The sequence below is a fragment of the Photinus pyralis genome, unplaced genomic scaffold, assembly GCF_008802855.1.
Source record: "Photinus pyralis isolate 1611_PpyrPB1 unplaced genomic scaffold, Ppyr1.3 Ppyr1.4_LG1, whole genome shotgun sequence".
Classification (NCBI taxonomy): Eukaryota; Metazoa; Arthropoda; class Insecta; order Coleoptera; family Lampyridae; genus Photinus; species Photinus pyralis.
In genome coordinates this window covers 6,420,662-6,436,132 of record NW_022170249.1, presented here as the reverse complement: position 1 = coordinate 6,436,132, position 15,471 = coordinate 6,420,662, and the positions used below count along the sequence as shown (strand labels likewise).

The 15,471-nt window shown below is 35.6% G+C and overlaps 5 protein-coding genes across 7 annotated transcripts; 2 read left to right on the top strand and 3 right to left on the bottom strand.

Moving 5' to 3' along the window:
* The first annotated feature begins 597 nt into the window (after window positions 1-597).
* LOC116181633 (putative nuclease HARBI1) lies at window positions 598-2,057 on the top strand. Its single transcript, XM_031502018.1, has 2 exons — window positions 598-1,061; window positions 1,149-2,057. Exons 1-2 carry the CDS (start codon window positions 826-828, stop codon window positions 2,035-2,037), a joined length of 1,125 nt encoding a protein of 374 aa, XP_031357878.1. The 5' UTR covers window positions 598-825; the 3' UTR covers window positions 2,038-2,057.
* A 43-nt stretch (window positions 2,058-2,100) lies between these two features.
* On the bottom strand, window positions 2,101-3,785 carry LOC116181639 (myb/SANT-like DNA-binding domain-containing protein 3). Its single transcript, XM_031502029.1, has 3 exons — window positions 2,825-3,785; window positions 2,538-2,765; window positions 2,101-2,405 (listed from the first exon to the last, which is right to left on the bottom strand). The coding sequence occupies exons 1-3, from the start codon at window positions 3,225-3,227 to the stop codon at window positions 2,149-2,151; spliced, it is 888 nt and encodes a 295-aa protein (XP_031357889.1). The 5' UTR covers window positions 3,228-3,785; the 3' UTR covers window positions 2,101-2,148.
* On the bottom strand, window positions 3,538-5,969 carry LOC116168940. Its single transcript, XM_031484992.1, has 4 exons — window positions 5,949-5,969; window positions 5,649-5,735; window positions 5,494-5,598; window positions 3,538-5,442 (listed from the first exon to the last, which is right to left on the bottom strand). The coding sequence occupies exons 1-4, from the start codon at window positions 5,967-5,969 to the stop codon at window positions 3,538-3,540; spliced, it is 2,118 nt and encodes a 705-aa protein (XP_031340852.1).
* Window positions 5,807-7,352, top strand: LOC116181608 (protein ANTAGONIST OF LIKE HETEROCHROMATIN PROTEIN 1-like). 3 transcript variants are annotated; one of them, XM_031501998.1, is made up of 3 exons: window positions 5,807-6,032; window positions 6,087-6,472; window positions 6,533-7,352. In XM_031501998.1, exons 2-3 carry the CDS (start codon window positions 6,227-6,229, stop codon window positions 7,298-7,300), a joined length of 1,014 nt encoding a protein of 337 aa, XP_031357858.1. In that variant the 5' UTR covers window positions 5,807-6,032; window positions 6,087-6,226; the 3' UTR covers window positions 7,301-7,352. The 3 variants fall into 3 exon arrangements, with proteins under 3 accessions (XP_031357858.1, XP_031357850.1, XP_031357844.1); XM_031501990.1 differs by having other exon boundaries at window positions 5,807-6,472; window positions 6,533-7,064; window positions 7,123-7,352; XM_031501984.1 differs by having other exon boundaries at window positions 5,807-6,472.
* LOC116181625 lies at window positions 7,288-8,237 on the bottom strand. Its single transcript, XM_031502008.1, has 4 exons — window positions 8,088-8,237; window positions 7,852-8,031; window positions 7,517-7,797; window positions 7,288-7,438 (listed from the first exon to the last, which is right to left on the bottom strand). Exons 2-4 carry the CDS (start codon window positions 7,912-7,914, stop codon window positions 7,339-7,341), a joined length of 444 nt encoding a protein of 147 aa, XP_031357868.1. The 5' UTR covers window positions 7,915-8,031; window positions 8,088-8,237; the 3' UTR covers window positions 7,288-7,338.
* Between the last annotated feature and the right edge of the window lie 7,234 nt (window positions 8,238-15,471).

The window sequence follows — 15,471 nt, the reverse complement described above, 5'->3', positions numbered from 1 at the left end:
AACCCATTTGGGTTTTTGGATAGGCATATATTGAATCAAAATCCGCTAAATAATCATATCTTACTACTTACATCTTTAGTTTTAAGAGTATATTTTCCCATAAGTGTTCACCACCAAAATACACATATAAATCAAAGTAGGACTAGAGCAAGGCAGTTATATACCAATTTAGTTCAAATAAAATACCAATAAATTCGATTAAATACGTTAACAGCTATATCGCACATCTAGTTCAATAGTGCCGCAAGTGCCAACACAACAATGTTAGAGTACGTGCAAATAAAGTTAGTGCTGTTTAGATATCCAACCATAACAATTGCATATTACTATCGATTTTTGTGCGCCTTGTCATACATTGATTATTTAATGTGATACTTTGATTTTAATTTATACCATTATCAATGGATTAATTAAAAGTATAATTTTGTTAGTTGTGGCCATATTGCGTCCACCACTTTTGAACCACCCGTGCATAAAACCAAATAGTTTTCTAGTAGTTGTGGCGTTATTGCAGTAAATTACTAACTGAAATATTTTTTTTATTCAAAAGTAAAAAATATATAAAAGTATATAAAAGCACGTTCATTATACTCTAAGGCCCGGTTGTTCAATCATGGTTTAAACTGTAGATTAGCTTAAACTGGCGTTTAAAGCTGTAAGCTTAGTTTAATGCATTGTACCACTGCGGTTTAACGTTAAACTCCGTTTAGATTAGAGGTTTAACTAAACGGTGAAAGAGGGCCGTTTAACGCTCCTAAACCGTCAAACATAACCCCAAATATTCTTGTCATTTTGGGCTGTTGGTCTCATGGTTTGTTAATCAAGATGAACTACACGGATTTTGATGAGCCAATTACTGATGATGAAGATTTTTTGGAGCTAATGCAGTTGTTTTTGGACGATGAAGAAGAACCTCTCGTTTCGAAAAATATTAGAAAGAGGCCTGATTATTTTAATATATTAAGTGAAAAGGAGTTTGTTGAAAGATTTCGTTTAACAAAAGAAGGGGCACTGGAAGTTTTGGAAAAAATAAGTGACCACATTGCGCGTAAAACGGAAAGGTGAGCATTTTGAAGTTGTGCAGGTATTCTCGAACTTGCTATGGCTATGAATATGAATGTTTTACACTTATTTTTGTATTAATTTAGAAACCACGCCGTCACACCAATAACAATGCTGCTAGTTACATTGCGATTTTACGCTACGGGTTCAATGCTTATTGTTGTTGGTGATTTCTGTGGGATCGACAAGTCGACAGCAAGCAGGATTGTTGCGCAGGTGTCGATGGCAATTGCAAGACTATACAAACAATACATAAAGATGCCCGATACTGATGACGAAAAAAATTATTCCAAAAGTCGCTTCTATGCTATTAGCCGTTTTCCTTCGTGTATAGGGGCAATAGACTGCACACACGTAAAAATTCTTTCGCCCGGCGGAGACAATGCAGAGATATATAGGAACAGGAAACAATTCTTCTCATTCAATGTGCAAGCAGTGTGTGATGCAGATCTACGATTTATTAATATTGTTGCTCGATGGCAAGGTTCGGCACACGATTCTACAATCTTTAATAATTCGAGATTACGAGCTAGACTAGAACAGAATGAGTTCGACGGATGTGTGATTGTTGGCGATAGTGGTTACGCAGTGAAACCATATCTTCTTACACCACTCTCCAATCCCCATACACGAGAAGAAAATTTATACAATGAATCACAAATAAGAACTAGAAACGTGATAGAGCGATGCTTTGGAATATGGAAACGACGATTTCCCGTACTTGCTTTTGGAATGCGTGTGAGGTTGGACAGAATTCAGCCAATTATAGTTGCTACAGCTGTGTTGCATAATATTGCAAGAATGAGAAACATTCCAGATCCTGAATACAATCCAGATGTTGAAGAGGCTGTACACTACTTAGAAAACGTTAACAATAACAATTATGCAGTAGGAGATGAAGCAAGAATAGGACCTAATAACCGTGCTCGTCACGCATTAATTAATAATTATTTTCGAAATTTGTTGCTACAATAAAGCTACTCGATGTTTTTGTTAAAATACTACTAAATTTGTTTCTATATAGAAATACTCATCGCCTTCCAAAAATTTATTATGTATTTCCAAAAATTTATTATGTATACCAATTCACAGGTTTTTCTTTATTACAGCTATTTCGGCAAGTTTCATCTCCTTATTAAGAGCGTGAATTTCTTTTAAGTGCTCCATGCGAAGTTGATGTTCTTCAGATTTGAATTTTCTTTCATCCCGTAGAATTTCCAGCCTGACTTCGTGCAGCTCTTGAAGACATTGTTTTTCCTCCATTTGTTTCTCTGCTTTATTGGCAGCCCATATATTCATCCTGTCTCTCAAAACAGGTTTCTTCCCAGATGAAGATGTTTCTCCTTGAATAAAAACATTTATCTAAATTTGATTATCTATTGAAATGTGAAACGTACAACTACAACTACTGCTACTTATGTAATTCCTATGTAATTGTATGTTTATAAAAAAAACTATGCTATCATTAACTTTACCTTTCTTCACTACTAGCGGCTTTGATCTGGGCGTACGCAGCGATGCAGCAGTATGTGAGCCCCAATCCACCTTCGAGGTGGAAGGTAGTATCAGTCGATTCTCTAAATTTTGCGTATCGCAAACTACAATAACATCATCAGCCTTTGGAGCGGCTGGAGTATTTTTCTCCATTAATACAGTGGCATTTGATAGCAATTCCAGCTCCTCAATGTCCACTATATCACTCTCTGTGATTCCGAGTTCTCATTAGTGCATTGTGATGTACACTGAAAAAAAGTAATCTTACCTTCACAATCGTCATCTACCATCGACTCCATCCCTGTCACTTGAGTTCCAAGCAATTCCTTTACTTGCTCGTCTACATCCGTCGTTATTATTTTCTTCGCTGGCCCTCCCCCAGTAGCATTTAAATATCTCTTTTCATTTGCAAATTTTTTCTTTGAAACCTTTTTTATATTTTCATATTTGCTTCTGAGTGTTTTCGCATCCCTTCCTTGACCTCCTGCAGCATTAAACTCCTCAGCCAGTTGGTTCCATGCAGCGTCTTTGATGCGGTTATTAAGAACGTCGGTTTTTTTACATTCTATTGTTGCTCGAAACTTTTTGACGAGCTGCAGAAGCATCGCTTCTTCGGTTGGATTGAAGTTTACAGATCGTTGTCGCTTCCGTATTAAATCAGCATTCTCCATTTCCAAACGGTGTTACTAGCCACGATTAATTACACAAAAAATACATACACTATTTCAATCACGAACAAAACAACATACGCGCTTGTAAACAAACCAAATTTGAAGTTTGAATAGCGTAAACGTCAAAATTTGAGCGGATTACAGTGTTGCCACCAATAGAAATTTCATTAAACGCAGTTTAGTTAAACTCTCTCTAAACTGCAAATGAGCAACGCAATAAAAGATAAACTGTGGATTATCTTAAACTACAGATTACCTAATCTGCAGTTTAAACCGTGATTGAACAACCGGCCCTAAAAAAGTTAAACGATTACTTTTCACCAATTATGTTATTATAGAACCCATGGTACACTTTTTTAATAGCATTTTTTGCACATAAATAAGCAAGATGTTCTTTAGTTTTTTGAGATATCGATGGGGCTTTTACAAAGGCCTTTTCGGGATAAGATGCGCTAATGTCAATGCAACGCCTTAGTTTTTCCTGGATGTTAATTTGTTCATATTCAAGGAAGTCAAAGTCAGTTTTATAAAAAAACGACGTTGGATAATTTTTTTCTACGCGTAGAACATGAATCTCATTCCACACAACCTTTTCTTGTTTGGAATTAATTGAAAAATTTTTCCCAATTGTGTCGCTAAATTTTTTAAAATCCAGAAAATCTTCTGTGGCAAGTTCATTCACGATGTAGGGTGTACCTTCTTTCTTGGCCGCTCTGATAATTGGAGCCCATTGTGACGGTACATAAATAGGGCCACTTCTTAGTACTCTACGCTTCTGGCGCTCAATACTGGCGTGCATTGAGTCTCCTTCATTTTGGGTATGGCCTACCGTAAGGAATTTATGTGTAATGCTTTTGACATCAAATTTGTTAACTGCGCAGAGATACATAGAAACAATCATTTTGTTCTTATTTTGCCCTACGCAGTTGTCGGAATAGAAGATGACATCTTTTCCTTTGCACTCCGTTTTTAAATAATGTAATATACAAGTTGCTATTTCATTAGCACCTCTATTAGCAATCGCCTCATGCCAAAAGTAACAAAACCCTCTTTTCGATGGTATTTCAAAAACTGTGAAGTTCAAACAATTTAAACGGCATTTGTAATAAAATGTGGAAACATCTCCACAAGGCGTCGGTAAAACCGCTTGTAAGTCAAAACAGGCTATTTTAAAGGAAGAATCTTGTTTTCCTTTCTCGACGTCTCGAGCCTTTTCTTCTCTACTCTTGATTTTGTTGTTAATGTGCCGTTCGTATCCTTTCTGAAGCGACAATCTTTCGTCTGTATCAGAATTTTTAAAGGTTTCGCAAATTGCACATTGGTCCTTTTTAGGTTGGAAAAATGATATGTTAAATTGGGTTTTAAAAATGTGTTCATAGGTACATTTTTTGGCAACTGGCAACCCTTCAGCCTCTTGCTCGGATTTATAGTATCGATACATTTGCGCTATCGTTAAAGATCCGTCTATGTACTCACGTGTCGTCTGTGCTCTGAGATAATGAGATTCTATTCGTTCAAAAGAGTTGATGTGAGCAACAATTTTTTCTTTAATCGAAGTATTGATTGTTTCCCTCTTATTGAAGTTTCCTCTTCGATCTCTTTCTATCAGAGCATTACCATTCGATTTTTTCCATGTTGTCCTTATAAACTTATCACCAATGTCCAGGGTGTTCATGAAAAATGTTTTACACACTTGTATTTTAATTCCTCGCAGCGTCAAGTAATAACACAAATTTTCACTGCGATTACTTCCCTCAATGGCTCGACGGTATTTTACTTTTAGAGTTTCCATGTGACTACTTACAAATTGTCTTTGAAGAGCATTATCTCCTTGTTTCCAAAAACAAGTGTGAATAGTTAGTCTATCAGCATCGGTAAATTTAGTAGTACACGCTGACCTGCATTTTGTTGTACAAGGAGGTTTTAAACGTTTTCCAGGAATCTCCCTATTACCTTCAGACACATAGGGCAAACCTGAATTTACCCTCATTTTTTTCACGTTCCTTTTCCAAGTTTCGGGCCTAGCGATTATTTTACGTGGTTTTTTCTTTTCATCTTGAGCTTCAGCGATAATCCGTTTTTCTACATCATTATTAGGGTTCACTTCGATTTCAGAGCTTGTGTTTTCTGGTGAACTAGAATCATCACCTGAAGGTGTGTAATCTTTATCATTAATGGAATCATCTGAGTCAAAAATGGCTGCATCATTATTAATCTAGAACGCAAATGAGTGTAATATGGGAAGATTCTGATATTAACTGGTCACCTCCTCCGCTTGCTGGTCGTCCAAGGGAGTCACAACATGTCCATTACTAATCTCTGACACTGCAGTATTCCCTGAGCATCCTGGTAAATCTAGCGTTGTTGAGTTCTAATATAAAAATAAGTACATAATTGTTATTTAAAGTTAAATCAACTTACGTTATGTGCCTCTAATCCAAAAATGAGATCATTGTATTTCGAAAAATCTACCTCTAAGTCCAATAAAAAGGGTTGATTCGTAGAATACTAAAATAATAAAAATTCAAATAAATGACAATATTATTTGTCGTGAATCATGACAGATTCATTAAAGCGGGGTTCACATTTGTGCATTTTCATGCTGCATTTGATGGCGCATCAAGTTGCTGCATTTTTTCATGCGCGCGTAGCTATTCAGATTACTGCAATTTTTGATGCAATTACAAATATCACTAGTTAGGGAATTTACTTTTTGCCAACCCAGTTCTCCTCAATTGGCATTCTGGAGTAAAAAATAAAAGTGTTTTTCTTATAAATTTTTCCCTCAAAGTTCAAATACTTGAAGTATGGATGTGGAAGAAATTGTTCTAATAACACTTATAATTGGTGCATCTGCAGCTTTATTATTAAATCGTAAGAGACGGTGGTGGGTAAGACCATGGATTGAGCAACGGGAAACAAATAGTCAAGGCAATTCTAATTTGTTGCACAATGAATTAGCAGTGCTGGATAAAGAAAATTACAAGAATTTTATTAGAATGGATGAAGATACTTTCAATGATCTATTGAAACTTATTGAAAATGATATACAGAAACAGGACACTAAATTCAGGAATGCAATTTCGGCCAAAGACCGATTATCTGTTACATTGCGCTATCTAGCTACTGGCGAGTCTTATAAAAGTCTTTCCTTTTCATTTAGAATGGGACAATCAACAATTGCTGGAATAATCCCAGAAGTTTGCATTGCCATTTACAATAATTTAAAAAATCAGTATTTAAAGGTAGATACAGCTACACTCGACAATGAATAAAAATGATGTTTAACTAAATAATATTTTTAGATGCCTACTACAACCCAAGAATGGTTAAAAATTGCTAATGAATTTGAAGAAAGATGGAACTTGCCACATGTGTTAGGTGCATTAGATGGTAAACACGTTGTTATAAAAGCTCCCGCAAATGAAGGATCGTCATATTTTAATTATAAGCACACACACAGTATCGTACTATTGGCTTTGGTTGATGCCAATTATAGCTTTTTATATGTCGATGTGGGTAGAAATGGAAAAATTTCAGATGGGGGTGTATACAAGAATAGTTCACTTGCTGCAGCGATTGAAACAAACAAATTAAATTTTCCAGAGGAAAGACCATTGCCAGCGGGTACCAAACCAGTACCATATGTAATAGTTGCTGATGCAGCATTTCCATTATCCCGTCATATTTTAAAGCCGTTTCCATTTCGTAATATGACTTGGCAACAACGTATATTCAATTATCGCCTAAGCAGAGCACGAAGAGTTGTGGAGAACGCATTTGGGATATTAACAAATCGTTTTCGTGTATTATTGAACATTATAAGTTTGGACCCAAGTAAGGCCCAAACATTAACTCTAGCATGCATTGTGCTACATAATTTTTTGCGAACAAGGTCCCCAAATGGTTATGATGTTAAGGAACAGAACATTGATAGGCGATTCACATTTAAGTACACCTTAAGTCGACAAGCAGGCAACAGGTCAACTGCATCAGCACTTGATAATCGAAATGAATTTGTACAATATGTAAATGGTATAGGAGCAGTAGAATGGCAAAATGACTTAGCATAGCATTATTATTATCAATAAACAAATGTACAAAATAAAATCTAATCATATTGAGCATCAACAACTTTTGTAAATATCTCCTTCTTCAACATCCGTATTTTGTAAGGGTCTTCGACTTTCCTCAACTCTGTTGCGATTGTCCTACAACATAATAAAAATTGATAGTTTTTTTAATATTTATCACTGGCAACTTATTTAATTGCTATTTAAAACACTTACTTTGCAAATATATCAAATTCATCTTCAATGTGGGGCCTTTTTTTGCAACTTTCGAGGGATTGTACAGCGGTTTGGATTAGGTCTGCCACAGAGTTCTGCATTTTCCTCTTGCTTTTTGATACTGTAGGTGTAGTTGCCCTTGATGTCGATGTTTGTGAAGTGCATGGACTGTTATTGAAAGCATCAACTTCATATTCATCCAGGTCTTCCAGCGTGCCTTCAAACACAATATCCTCATCATATGTAACTGTAGTACCATTGGGCGTGAATATTTGGGTCTCCTTAAAATCAATTACAATGTGATTATTTTAAAAACCTTATAAATAAATACTTACTGATGGTTCAATATTTGATTGGCTTTCCCTCACTGGATCGCATTCGTTTAAAAACTGCAGCATGTCAAAACACCAAAGTTTCGGTTCGTAGGAATCTGCTGAACAACCACTGGACAAAAAAAGGCTAAGGGATAGTTAGTCAAAGTCTAGAGGCACAAAGGGTTAAAGGTGATGAGGTACCTGTAACATTAATACTTATTTTATTACTAAAAAAATTACTGCATTTACCAACTGACCTGTTGGTAGACTAAATTGTGCCCAAAATTTGCAATAAGCCCTATGCATTCAGTGAAATTGCTCCTAGCTTATCCTGTGTGCCGAATGTAGGCATTCATTTAGCGAGGTCTGTACGATGGGTTGTCTATCAAGCAGGTGCAAGTGATCCCAGCAGAAAAAAAATCAGCTGAGCTGTGACAGAAACTCCTTGAGGAATCGTTTCCAGCTAATGTCTGGTATTGAGCTGAAATGATTATTTAGACTATTTAGAAAGTTATAACTCGATCCCAATTAACGACATTACCCCGACATAATAAAAAATTTTGCGTCCGAATTACGTGTACTTTTTTAATTATGTCTTGGTCCGTTAAATTGCGGCACTCAACCTGATACTTTTTCATCAATTCATTTTTTATTGATTGTATTGCATTTTGCCGTTTCATTTTATTCTTATATTCTTTCATTTTCGTTGTATACAATAAGGGTTGCGCTTCGTACAAAATTATAAGGTCCTCCACTAAGGTACGCGACCATGGAAAAGCACGTATTTCACGGTTTATTTTTAACACTAAATAAAATAATTAACCCAATTCCAAACTGTTTAAAATTAAAATGTAAGGTTAAGAAACATAAACAGCCATGAGTCAACGAACTTTGCAAACTTAATTCTAGCTATTGGCAAGAGAAATATTCCTAAAAATATTACTAAAGATGCGCCAAAAAATGCATACAAAATAGAACGTGGTCTAAAGCATGCATTTCCATGCGCATCAAAAATTGCAAGAAAAAATGCATAATGTGAAGGGGAAAAATGCAAGCATTTTAATGCCGCATCACAGTTGCAGCATGGAAATGCACAAATGTGAACCCCGCTTTAGACTTACTTCTTGTAATATTACGTTAGGTACCAACTGGCAATTTTGAAGTTCAGCATACGTTTTCTTTGGTTTAGAGGTGTTCTAAAATACAAATACATCTAGAGATTATAAAACCAAGCGTTTGTTTACTCGAACCTCACTCTCTTTCGGATCCTCGTTTTCAATGTTATCTTTATCTAAAGCCAACTTTACTAACTTTTTTGCACGAGACATAATAACAAACGAATGTGCAATACTCGCTCAAGATACAATATTTGTTCACTTAACACCAAATTAATCTGTTGCCAGCGGAAACAAACACACACTTCACTGTTGTTGGTAGGAAAGCAACTGCGTCATAATTATAGCGGCAAAATAGTTTTTGATGCTATAGAGCCATAACTGTTGTTTGCGGCGGTAGCGCACCATGATGCGCAAGTATTCAAGAATCATATGGCCACAACTGACAGTTACGGCTCTATTGCACCACAATACTATGAACCTGCAATAGGGAAATATCTTACACTGCATTGAATAATATTAAAATGTTACATATGGCTATATTGCAGTGCATGCGTTAGACATAGAAGAACAGCAATATGGACTTAAGTGAAAATTTGAATTTTTTGCACTTATGGCACTATTGAACTAGATGTGCGATATGTTATCTTTTTTTGCTACTAAAATTTAGAATAAACATGGCTAAAGCAAGCTGCAGAACGTATACGTCCGCCCCGCGATGAACAGTTGGTTGCCTATCCTATCTTGATAACATGCGTTTATAGCAAAATCTACGTTACGCGCGGTCTAGTTATAAGTCTCTGGTCATATGCGTCCATATGCCATACATAATTAGGGCCATTTGTCGAATATTTTCGTCGGCGTAGTCTTTTACGTTTTCTGTATTCTACGCCTCCTGGGTCCAATTCTTGTAAAATTACCTACTATAATTGTAGCCTGTGTCACAACAAATCCATTCTGTATACATCTATGATGAATCCAACGATATCCACATAATTGACCAGATTCTTTTAATTGGCTTTAGATAAAATCGATGATTGTGGATAAATCCGAATAATGTTTTTTTCTATACAATTTTAACTTCTTCAATTTACGGTTAAGTGTTGATAAACTCATCTCTACATTATGTCTCAAATAGATAAAAGCCAGTATTTCATCGTAATGCGTTGCTAGGTGCATCAAATAAATCTACGTTATTCATTTAGATTTTCCACAAACGCCACTGCACATTAAACTCGCAACTCACTCTGCAATATCCGACATAAGTGTTGAGTGTGTGACAATAATATGTTCTTTTCCAATATATTCAATTTTTTTCGCAATATATTCAATTTTTTTCCAATATATTCAATTTTTTTCCCAATACATTCAATTTTTTTCCAATATATTGGAAAAGATAATTTTATTATAATTTTGTGACCCTTAGGCGCTTTCGTACTATTCCATTTATTTTCTATTAAAGACTAATTTTTTAATAAAGGATTTTTTTACGTGTCGGGTGGGCGCTTAAAGGGCTGTGCCTAGGGGAGAAAATGTTCCTAAACCGGCGCTGATTAGAGAGCAAAGTAAAGAAATTGCTGTATTAAAAGAACAAAATAAAGAAATAATAGGCTTGCTCCGTAATCAACAGGTGGCTCTGACTACTGCTTCATTACCAAAGAATCACCTTCCTCTAGATATTCCTGTACAGTTACCACTCAATACTGTTGCCGAAGTGACAACAGTTGAAGAATTTTTTTTAATATTAATACTTTTTTGATTGTTTACCTGTTTAATTTAGTTTATAGTTATGTATAAAAGAAAGAGAAAGGAAGTTGTAGGGCGCAGGCAAGTGTACCGAAGAGCAGCTGAAGCTGCTGCTGCTTCTGTGCAACAGTTATGTTTTAGAAGGGAGATGTCTGTCAATGACTGTGTAAGTTTCACAGATATTACTAATCCTGTAACTGCGGAGGTACGTGGTAGGCGTAGGACAGAAGTTCGACCAAGTACGTCTTGTGATGCAATTGAAAAATTGGATACCAGAACAGTTACTATTATTAAAGATGTAAGCATTATACGGTTCTTTAGATAACTTTTCAGCATTTGCGTTTGAGAATTATCTTGGTTATTTGAAACGTCTAGTAAGATCTCCCTCAAAACCTCTGCAGCAACTTTGTAAGCGATTAGATGAAATAGGTTATCAAGCTACTAATATAATGGATACAGGACTGTTTCAAAAGTATCATAATGGACTTTTGCCTCGTGATTTGCGAAATTGTACACAATTTAAAATGATTCAATTAGAGTCCTTTGAAATTAAAATAAATTCTTATAGTAATGCAAATTCATTTTGCTTAATGAAAGACATTTTATCAATTTATCAAATAACAATGTGGAAATATGCCCTATTTCTTCTGTAAAAGCAAAATGTTTGGTTTGCCCTTTTAATATCTATTCATTGTCTAACATTGACCATTACGTTTCTTTACCCCTAATTCCCTCTATTTGAGAATAATAGCCGTCTGCAACTTCTTTTACTTAAACTAAAGCTACTATCTTAGTTTTAGATCTAGTGTTTTGAAATATTTTAAAAATAAAAGTTCTTGGGTGAATCTATTTAGTATAATTTTACCCAATATTTTCCAGAAATACGTGATAAAACGTCCTTACCTAAATAGTAAAAAAAAGCACAAATTAAAAGTCAATTTTTAAAGGAAGGTTACGAGGTAACCGAAGAAATGTTAGACAGAAAATTTCGAAATTAAAGAAAACCTACATAGTCCAGTCAAATAAGAAAAAATAAAAACATTAATCGGTAAAGATCTGAAATTTTGGTACACATGTTCATTAGTGTTCCCCATTGGACATACTAAAAGTCCCCGTCAAAATCTGTTGCGCTCGAGGCACCATCCTGGAAAAAAGGAGCAGTTTTTCAGTTTCTTGCCTATATATCGGCAACAATTATTGATACGGAAAAATAGTTCAGATAAAAAATATAGTTTATTAAATTGCCCATAAAAAAGCATATTAACATTTTTCTGTATGCCCAATACTTTAGCTATAATCGGACATCGAATAGGGAATCAAGTATCCTGAGCTCTCGAAACAGTCGCGCAGATATTTTTTTACAACTTTTTACAAATCATTAAAAATTCATTGAAAATTCTACCAGTATTTCTTATATATGCGAAGTCGTCGCACTCAAGCTTGGTATGAGACACGTTTAGTAAGGTTTCTCATAAAACTCTCTCTCAATAGAACTTTCATCTTCAATGTGAGCACTGAGTGTCCGAACAGGGTCAAGGTCATTCTGAAGGTCTGATAACGATGTCGGTTTTAATATCTCTCACTAGCAGGCACGTTATATTTTGCAGATAAGGGCGTTCTTCAGCTTCAGAAATCATTTCGTTGCTCCAACACTTTTACACATTTTCGCTTACCTTTTTGAAAAAAACATGATGTATCATCAAACATTATGTCATTGGTAGAATGCTTTATCGCACGACGATTCTGTTCATTTTTTGGCTCTATTACAGCTATCGATGTAGTCATAAAAAAGACGGCCTCCTATAATTACGATACGGGGCCTAAACGCGTTCTGACGTATTCAACGTGAGATTACAGCTAAAGTACTGGAGATACAAAAAAAATGTAAATACTCTTTTTTATAGGGAATTTAGTAAACTATATTTTTCATGTAAACTATTTCTTCGTGTCAGTAATAATTGCGGAGACATGGGAAAAAAACTGGAAAAGTGTACCGTTTTTCCAAGATGGCGTCTCGAGCGCAACAGATTTTGACAGGGACTTTTAATATGTTCAATAGAAAGTCCCAATAAATGTGTATACCAAAATTCAGATCTTTACCAATTAATGTTTTTATTTGTCCAAAATTGCGCTAATTTGACTGGACTAACACTGGAATCAAAGATACAACAACTAGGACTGGAAGGGGTAGAATTTCGTGGGAACATTATGAATCATTTGACGATTTATTTCAAGCAGACGAAAGTGTAAATATACCACATACAATTTCGAGCATGCCACCAATAAGAGATAAACCAGAAGCCTTATCACAAACATTTGAAGTGAGTGAAGCAGAAAGCGCACCTACGAAAACCCCTAGCGGCAGCTCACATAAAATGAGCACATTGTTCAGGCAGAGAAAAAAACAACTCGAACTCGAAGAGAAAGGATAATGGAAATAACTTTGCTACGCAAAGCAATAGGAGAGAGTAATGACATTCAAAAGAAAGGAATGAAATTTTAAAATTAATGTTAGAAAGAAGTATATCATGCATTGTTTGTTCTAATGTAAAATATTTACAATAAAATTGCCTTTTTTCTACGCCATTTTGATGGGCGGCGACAACATCGTTATCATCCGCTTCTTGGTGATTATTTTCTCAATCTATAATTGCTTCATTGTCGTGCATTTCTTCCCTCCACATAAGGGTAAAGTTGTGCAAAACACAAGCAGCAGTAATTATTTCTGTTGCGAAGTCAGATTCTGCAATGTCTAAATATTTCAGACGCCTGAACTTTCCCTTTAATTGACCGAATGCCCTTTCGATAACTCGTTGACAATTTAACATTGTAACGTATTTGGTCTTCGTTTAAGTGCCCATTGTCCCGAAAAGGCTTTAAGAGATTTTCCATTAGGGGGTAAGCCGAATCTCCAAGAATATGGCAATTTTGTGGCATTATTGTGTTGTTATTTACCAGATGACCATATACTGGACTGGTACGCAGAACACGTGCATCGTACACTCTGCCAGGCATACCCACATAATGTCCATACATTGTTTTTTGTGATTACATATTCCCTGAAGAATTACAGAATGCACTTGTTTACGATTGTAGTAATCGTTAGCGTTTGCAGTTGGTTGTTTCATTTGAATGTGGCAACCATCAATAGCCCCAATAACTCCAGGGAATCCACCTGACTTGTCATGAAATGCCCTAATTGCCGATTATTTGCATTGCATGATTATTTGGCCACGTTATATATCTATTTAGCAACTCTACAAAAACTGCAACAACATCTTTAAAAATGCCATGTGCAGTACTTCTAGCCAATCCGAATCGATCTCTCTACTGCCAAGAATGATTCAGGTTTGGCCAACACCCACAAAGTAGACAGTATCTTCTTTTGCAGGTATTATCGAGTTTTGTAGTCGTTGATTATTTCCAATTACAGTACTTAATTCTTCAAAACATTCTCGCGACATCCTAAAGTGCTGAACGAACAGATCCCCCAAATATTAAGGGATTATTTCCTCATAATAATTTAAATTTCGAGGAATAGCATTTCGTTCCCTTACCTCATTGCCAATAATGTTTAGGGGTTCTGCTAAATCTCGAGGGCCTATGGCCCGAGAGCTTTTTAGTCGCCCGAGAGTATAGACATCAGTTTATGCCCGTGGTACATACGCAAGTACAAATAGTTTTCTTCCTCAAAATTCGTTTACAAAATAATTCATTATGTTTGATCAATTGACGATTATGCGTGGTTCCCATTTGTTAATGTGATTGAAACCATCCAAACGTCAAACTTAATTTTAAATAATTCAATTTATCGTGAATGAGCAAGAAGTTCGAGAAACTATACGAAATAAGGCCAATCTTGTGATTTAGTAGGTATTGACAATTAATAATTGACGTTTCTAATTTTTGATGACCTGCAAATATTTGTTTGTTTTGTCATTAAGTATAAATGAGTTACTATGGTGATACTATGCCCTAGCGCAAAAAGTGGTACTTTATGCTCGCGTATCACAGATATAAAATGTGCTATTATAGGTTAGTAAGACATAAAAATATTTTACAGAGCTCGTACTTGGTTACTTTTGGTGGTCGAGATACTACCACAAAAACGAACGTAATGCTTCGTCTTCTTTTGATAAATAATGTTGCCATTGGTTTCAGTTTTTTGGAGACCATAGGAAACAAGAAATCTGTCTCCACATTACAATTATGCAAAGTAGTTACACGTACGTTTATCAGTTTTTAAGTTATTTCATTGTAACCAAATGATGGTGGTTCCAGGTGCAGTTCAGGTTTCATTTCCCAACACACAGGAAACCGATGTCAACGCTAGCATAAAAGTGTGATTGAAACACGCGCCGCAGCGCTTCTCCTTGGAAGCTAAGAGAAAGAATTGAGGTTCGTGTAATAATACAATATGTTATTCTAGTCCGGTCAAATTACGGTTTGGGCTGGATTTTGTTACTTCACTCAACGACACCAAGCGCATCTTACTGACACTCCTAATGCGCCAATAAATAAATCCACCGGTACCAGTTTTCCAGCCCTTTCTCCTAAAGTTTTGATGCCACTACCGAAACTAAAGTCAACTGTTAAGCGAGTGCAAAGAAAGAGAGGTAAAACCGCCATTATTACAGAGTCTCCTTATAAAGCGGAACTGACTGAGGCAATAACAAAATCGAAAAAAGTCAATGAAGCACAAAAAATAGACATTTATTTTATTAGGAGTATAAGTTAAACTTTATGTGACTGAGTATGAAAGTTTAAACGCCGAGCGTAG

Coding starts and splice junctions, on each gene's coding strand:
- LOC116181608 (XM_031501984.1), top strand. CDS start 6,035: ATGGATGTGGAAGAAATTGTTCTAATAACACTTATAATTGGTGCATCT. Junction 6,473..6,532: donor TAAAAAATCAGTATTTAAAG/GTAGATACAGCT, acceptor TAATATTTTTAG/ATGCCTACTACAACCCAAGA.
- LOC116181633 (XM_031502018.1), top strand. CDS start 826: ATGAACTACACGGATTTTGATGAGCCAATTACTGATGATGAAGATTTT. Junction 1,062..1,148: donor ATTGCGCGTAAAACGGAAAG/GTGAGCATTTTG, acceptor GTATTAATTTAG/AAACCACGCCGTCACACCAA.
- LOC116181639 (XM_031502029.1), bottom strand. CDS start 3,227: ATGGAGAATGCTGATTTAATACGGAAGCGACAACGATCTGTAAACTTC. Junction 2,766..2,824: donor GGTAGATGACGATTGTGAAG/GTAAGATTACTT, acceptor TCGGAATCACAG/AGAGTGATATAGTGGACATT. Junction 2,406..2,537: donor GCCGCTAGTAGTGAAGAAAG/GTAAAGTTAATG, acceptor TTTTTATTCAAG/GAGAAACATCTTCATCTGGG.
- LOC116168940 (XM_031484992.1), bottom strand. CDS start 5,969: ATGCCAATTGAGGAGAACTGG. Junction 5,599..5,648: donor TTGGATTAGAGGCACATAAC/GTAAGTTGATTT, acceptor TTTTTATATTAG/AACTCAACAACGCTAGATTT. Junction 5,443..5,493: donor ACGACCAGCAAGCGGAGGAG/GTGACCAGTTAA, acceptor TTTGCGTTCTAG/ATTAATAATGATGCAGCCAT.
- LOC116181625 (XM_031502008.1), bottom strand. CDS start 7,914: ATGCTGCAGTTTTTAAACGAATGCGATCCAGTGAGGGAAAGCCAATCA. Junction 7,798..7,851: donor AATCAAATATTGAACCATCA/GTAAGTATTTAT, acceptor ATTGATTTTAAG/GAGACCCAAATATTCACGCC. Junction 7,439..7,516: donor GAATTTGATATATTTGCAAA/GTAAGTGTTTTA, acceptor ATTATGTTGTAG/GACAATCGCAACAGAGTTGA.